This window comes from Phragmites australis, chromosome 4 (assembly GCF_958298935.1).
Source record: "Phragmites australis chromosome 4, lpPhrAust1.1, whole genome shotgun sequence".
Lineage (NCBI taxonomy): Eukaryota > Viridiplantae > Streptophyta > Magnoliopsida > Poales > Poaceae > Phragmites > Phragmites australis.
This window is the reverse complement of record NC_084924.1, coordinates 25,185,749-25,192,472: the sequence shown is the minus strand read 5'-3', so window position 1 is coordinate 25,192,472 and position 6,724 is coordinate 25,185,749. Positions and strand designations below refer to the sequence as shown.

The 6,724-nt window shown below is 39.4% G+C and overlaps 1 protein-coding gene across 1 annotated transcript; it reads right to left on the bottom strand.

The window, feature by feature from the left end:
• Positions 1-369: 369 nt before the first annotated feature.
• On the bottom strand, positions 370-6,500 carry LOC133915932 (nucleolar complex-associated protein 3). The gene is made up of 13 exons (XM_062359340.1): positions 6,199-6,500; positions 5,918-6,099; positions 5,227-5,420; positions 4,330-4,538; positions 4,142-4,244; positions 3,791-3,954; positions 3,317-3,455; positions 3,027-3,197; positions 2,811-2,947; positions 2,323-2,637; positions 1,611-1,750; positions 1,126-1,223; positions 370-1,050 (listed from the first exon to the last, which is right to left on the bottom strand). The coding sequence occupies exons 1-13, from the start codon at positions 6,369-6,371 to the stop codon at positions 535-537; spliced, it is 2,541 nt and encodes an 846-aa protein (XP_062215324.1). The 5' UTR covers positions 6,372-6,500; the 3' UTR covers positions 370-534.
• Positions 6,501-6,724: the final 224 nt, after the last annotated feature.

Sequence of the window (6,724 nt, the reverse complement as noted above, 5' to 3'; positions counted from 1 at the left end):
TGCTGTAGGCAACTCAGAACAGTTCAGGAAACCACCAGAAACTTAACATCAATTCGTTCAAATTTACTTCAATTCTCATCAACTCATTGTTTTCCTTTCAAATTTGAAGAACCCAATTTCTTGCAAACTGGTCGTGTTCAGAAAATAGGTCTATTCCAGTTTCTTGAATCCTGACTTTTTGATTGGTATGCCTAAGTGAAGTAGTAATAAAATCAAATACGCATCCTATTATGACCCAATTTACCTCATTTTTACCTGTTCGTGCACAGTAGTATTTTATTTGTTTATCGATTTGAAGATGAAATGCCACTGCTCATTTCTACCTGAAAAAGGGAGTGAAATATAGGGAGGTCGTGGCTGCACGAAATATTTATGCAAAATCATGAATGCGGTGAAACTTGTCACTTCTGTATCGTGTTCAGAAAGATGGATTACAGGAACCAAGAGCTGTAGTAGCTACCATGAGTGCAAAAATTGCGAACATTGCACCCCTTTGACAACCAGCATGCAAAAAGATACCCAAAACATAACACGCTAAACATTAGCTACTTTTTTCCTACCAGTCTTCGATTTCATGTTTTTCTTTTTCTGCTTCTTGTATTCCTTGTACATGTTTATGGATGACAATGTGTGGTTCAACTCGGCCCTCAATCTCTCATTCTCCGAGATGCCTCTCAGTACCGCGAAATGGCTCTGCAACTTCTCTTTGAGCTCATCTTTATCCACTAAGCAATCTGCCTTCTTAAGGACGTCTGGGCTTAGAGCAACAAACTCCTTACCAAGTCGCTTCTTTTTGCAATTCAGTGACAATGCTTTGCTGTCTGATTTTGATAATTCCCGTTCAATTGATAGGTCTCTATATGCTTGAAGGGGGTTCACATTCAAAATTGGAACTGGGTTCTGCGTGGGATTCAAATTTGCCATACTCAATATATTTGAAGCCATTGAGGAAACAGAGATATCATAATGCTTTTCCAGGAGGCTGAGCTCCCAAAGGACTGAAGCAAGTGCGCCACTAAGATATGGATCTTTAGCCTCTGGGTCATATTTCTGGATAGAAGGCATAACATGATCAGATAAATACAAAGTGTAGATTATCTATTATGGAAAAGAGAAGATAAATACCGCAACTAAGCAAGACAGGGAACCTCCACCAGAATCATTCTCCAACATGTAACGGCACTTGCTATTCTTTTGGAGAAGATGCTTCAGTGTGATTAATGCTGAAACATTCATTAAAAATGCACAACATCAGGTCATTAAAACAAACAAGAAAAGATTATGCTTGATAAAGTCTGCTCGTAACACCACACATGAATGAGATGAATGCATTACATACAAGTCCAATCTAATACTTATCATATAATCAAGTGTCAGAAGAATCCAATGCCTACATGTAGCTAACCATACGAAATATGCACAAGTTCTTATATCATGGTGGTTTGCTAGATTACTATGAACTATAAAGTGAGCCAAAAATGCTCCTGCACATGAATACATGCCCGGTGAATGCATCATTGCATCCTACTGCTAATCGACTTGGACATAACACAAAATTCAGCAGGTATCAGCTTAAAACACAAAGGATTAGGTCAGAATTCAGAACAAACCTGCTATTGCTTCTGCGGAGCCAAATGACAGAGCAAATGTGGCCAAACGTTTAATGAAAGCAGCTGCTCTTAGCATATCCTGCTGCTTGCCTTCCCAAAGAAGTGTCTTTAGAGCATCAGCCAATACCTCACCACGATCCCTGGATGCAAAGAAAAGGAGAAAGATTATGTCTTTTCATGGTACAGATCAGGTTAACAATGCTACTTCACAGAGAATGGCCACTGTAATGGCACAAAACATATTGAACATCAAAACATTTTGGCGTAGGACATTATCAAGGCAGGGAGGGATAATGCAAAGCAAACAACTATAAGCTATGAAATTATATTAGGTATAGCACTGTCTCCACATTACAGAAAGTGGTCAATGGACACAAAACCATGATTCTTCTAGTTTGCAATCAGGTTTTAGGAATAAAAGATGAAGCATAGGATGTGCATGATATAATTCAATGTCAGCATGATCATATGATAGAACTACATTTAATAGTGAGTAACTAGGCATGTGAAGGGAAAAACACTGACGAGGCATAAGAAATGTAACAGACATAATAATTAATGAAGAAAAAATGTTATCTGCCCACAATATCTATGTTTGGAAGGAATGATACAGTGACATCAGAAGTTATCTGAATAGTTCAGATGAATGGTAACCAAAGACAAATAAGAAAAGATATTTTTTATAACTATCACCAAGATTAATAGTATAAACCTGTCTGGTCGATACTCCAGTATGAGGTTATAAAGCTGCACAAAGAAATCCTGTAGGTCTACATTCAAAGCCTCAAGGTTGCTCCTCCAGACTTTAAATGCAACAATGCAGCATTGCAGACGTTCTGAGATAGACAGTGTGTCATCATGACGAATTTTATCCTGATGGTCGGTATACCCAGAAAGCTTCTTGAGGCAAGAAATAAGTTCCCCCATAAAATCCAAATCAATTAAATGTGAGAATTTTCCTAAGCCCTCCAAGCATGGACCGAGTAGTGGGTGTGAGCCACCCAGGGAGACATTATTGCCCTTGGACCTGGAATTTTTTAAGGACATAATGACCATCAGGGTGGTTACATCATTCCAAAATTAAGTGAAATTTCATGCTATTAAAGCAACTGAGGTCAGGGCAAAGAGTCAGATCATAGAGATACCAAAAATATGAATTATTAGTTATCACACAACTAAAGAATCCATTTTCAAGCAGACCTTGAAATTGATGTGCTCATGCTATGTTTCAAAATGCGAAAATATGTCTCAAAAAGAGCAGATAATGTTTCTTTTTGTATCCTTCTTCTATTCTTGGGATCAAGAGTGAAGGAAACAGCTTTAAGATCCGTATCAACCTGAAAAAAATATAAATGGAAATTCTTATGCCAATCCACACAAAGATCATATAAGATATTATACCATATCTGATGTTACCTCCTCTCTAGCTTTTGAGATCAGTTCCTTTCTGGTTTTCTTCTTATCACTCACTGGCAATTGCTTTGAAACCTCCTTATTTTGCCAACGCTTATTCTTCTTTGGCTTCCCATTTTCCTCCTCAGTTTTATCTTTTCCAAGATCTTCATCAAACCTCAAAGATAGGAAGACCTAAAATTGTGGTCCCAGCAGAGTCAGACGAGACTGGTTTTTCGATGCATTAAAGAAAATGATATAGGATGAACATTAACAACCTATGATAGACTAGAAAGAAGATAATTATCACATACCTCAATGCTATCAGGGTGGAGCTGGCAATCATTGAGCTTCACATGATCCGCGATCAATCTTACTGCTTCAATAGTTGCCTCACCACGATGTTTTCCTTCATTTATAAATAAGGATCTTACTGTTTCACAACACATTTTCCTACAAGGAATTGAGAAATAGATGAAAGTTAGATCTATGTGGACTACTTTAATGATCCAATTGACTAGAAAACTACTCACAAGTTTAAATTCAGTTTATTTTCGCATTAACTACTTGCTTTTTTCTAACTGTTAGTAAACACAATTTGGACCACTACAGGATCAACCAATCGAATTATTCCGCTCCATGGTGCAATTCATCGATACATAACACAGTAAAGATAACAGTTTGATACACCAATTTGATTTATAAAGAACTCATCTGTATATTTGAATCATTTTGTATCAGACAAGAGGGATTTGACGTAGAGTAAAAGAGAAAACAGAGTTCTTTACCTTACTACATCATCAGAGGAGCTCAAATTTTTCACCACACTAGCCAATAAGCTTTCATGAAAGTTAAAATGTGGAGCAGTATCTAATAAAGCACACATGCAACGAACAGCCACAGAATAAAAGCGGGGTTGCTTCTCCAACGATATCAGTTTCTGAAGGTATGCCTGAAAATGCACAGGAACAGAAACCAACTCCAGCAGTTAGAACTTTGGCAACTATCTTGAGAAATGAAATAGAAGGTCAAGGAACAGATGCAAATTGATACTTTCAAAATTCAAAACAAATGATAGGACCATTTAAACATAGAGTCATAGACCATGAAGGATATGAAGAAGATATCCAGAACAAAACCTTGTAGCAGCGAATAAGTGTGTATTCATAGTATCTCGTCTTCTTCACTTCTTTTGAAACTTCGACTGTAAGCTCCTTTTCCGTCAACTGCCTAACTCGATAACTGCAGTACACAAAATTACATATATAATATAAGTAATGTGGGAACAATCTAGATAAGGATATAAGAGAAATTAGCTGTCAGGTACCTTGGAATTATGTCCTTAAACACAGCAAGTAAGGACATCAGGCCAAGTTTAACAACATTTTGGTCTTTGTCATTGCTTATACTTAACATATCATTCAGAGACCTAATATTTGACTCAGGGTCTTCAAGCATAGCCATCCCTAATTCAGCCAATTGAGCCTTCTTTTTCTCGAACAATTCCTCAGCTGAAAGTTCTTGCTTCACTTCTTCCTGCAATGCATGATAAAAGACATGTGAAAATTGATTTAACTAGAAAGGGTTGATATTATGCGTAAATTAAGGAAAGAAGAACATCAGCCAACAACTTTTGTTTACAGTGATCTTATATTCGATAAAAAATGTATATCTTCTTTCATGTAAATAAGCTATATGATTAACATTCCTTTCACCTAGAGATTAGTTAAGAGTGTATTTTGTAATCCCTATCTTGAACTCCAAGCTTGCTGTCAGCGACTAGTTCACTGCTCCCTGTAACTATGTACTCATTCCTCTTTATTAATTAAAATTTAAAATAGGAAGCTCTCCTCCCTGTTCCGTTTCAACAACATCAACAAAAAAACCTTTGGCTTTAATTGTTCCTGCCTGATTTATTCTAATCTAGAGGTTTTGATGCCAACATCAAGTGAGGAAATGTGCTTTCAAAGGCATAACTAAGATAATCACATTAATATCCTGCTGAAAATTGATGATGCCTAAGATACTTAGATATTTACGATCAAGCATAATCAAGTCATTTGCAATAATGATATTAACATAATACGACATCTTTGCTACTCCTAGTCAAGGAGCTTGGCACATTTATTTCATGAACATGCTGTGGACACCAACATAAGGTAGAATAAGAAGAAAGTTCGTTTAAAAAATGGGCTTTCGTCAGATGCAAAAAAGGGCTATGTACCAGCACTTCTGAGTGCAGCTTCCCTTTTGGAACTTCAATTTGAGATTGAACATTTTGCAGTTTACTGTCTCCCTTTTTGTTTTTAGATTTTCCCTTCCATTCGTCTTTTTGAATCCTTTGCTTGCCATCTGCATCTTCCTCTTTGGTTTTAGATTTAACAATGCTAGCATTGCCTTCAGACCTTGTTTTCTTGGCTGCATGTCATGGCATAAATGTTAAGTAAAGTAACACTCGGAACAATACATAACTGAAACACATCTTTAGTCTTCAGATGCCAATTGTTCATATTTGCAGAAACCTTATTTATGCTTTTGTTATTTTCTTTCTGTATTACTGAACAAAGTTAGTGATCTTTAACTTCCTATTGAACACTGATAATTCTTGAAGGAGGCATCCTATGATCAGTAATAACAGTTTTATACAAACCACGTTCATCACTACTTTGACAACGTTCTAACGTGCATCTAATTCATCTCGTAGCTTTCCCCAAAATCATTGGATCCTACAGTTATCCTAACGACCTAACCTCCTTCCTGTGACCAATGTATGCTTTCATGCAAACTTCAAATCAGTAATAACAGTCTTAACTAACTGACTATTAAAATGTAATCAGAATTAAACTTGTTACGCTACCACTGATGCCGCTGCAGCCCAAAAATCAAATGAAATCAAAGTGTCATGAACGGTGTACCGTTATTGTAGACGAGTTCCCCCTGCAGCGTCTTGATGGGGAGCGCGTCGACGGGGTCCACCTCCAGATCGTCGTCCTCCCTGCGCGGCTTCAAGGCCTCGGCGGCCTTCCTCTTGCGCTCGCGCTCCTCGTAAAGGCGCTCGACCTCGCCCTCGTCTTGGCCGGTGATCCTCCTGACATACCTTCAAGAACCAAATTCCCCGCTCAGAGCAACGCAATGCGACGCAACACCACCGCGCACGTTAGGAAGGCGCAGCGCGCGGAGGAGCCAAGCGGCCCACCTGTCGATGGATTTCTGGTCGAACTTGCGGAACAGGTCGGTGCGGCGCTTGTCGCTACTGAAGAACTCGATGTCTTCGTCGGAGACCACCACCTGGTCATCGTCGACCTCCGGCAGCTCCGGCGGGAGGATGACCTTGTCCTTCCTCTTCTTGTTGCCGCTCCTCTTCCCCATCGAGTTCGTCGACCCGAGCCGCCGCTGATCCCGGATTGCGATTCAGGAAGGAAAGGAGAGGCGGGGTTTAGGGTTTCTTTCGGTCCGCAGCAGATAGAGAGAGACGGCGGCCGACAGGAAGAAGACGGCGCGGGCTTGGGCCGCTCATATTGCTCTCGGCTTTCCCCTTCGCAAGGGCTGGACGTTCTGGGCCCGGGTAGGAACCGGGCCGCGCCAACCTCGCGTTGCAACCACGCGGACCCAAAAGTTTTTTATATTTTCTAAACAAAATAATTAAAAAATATACCCCTGACCTGAAGAATTATAGAACTAGACGTCGTGGCACTCCCGTCGTCACGTTGACGAGCCCGTAG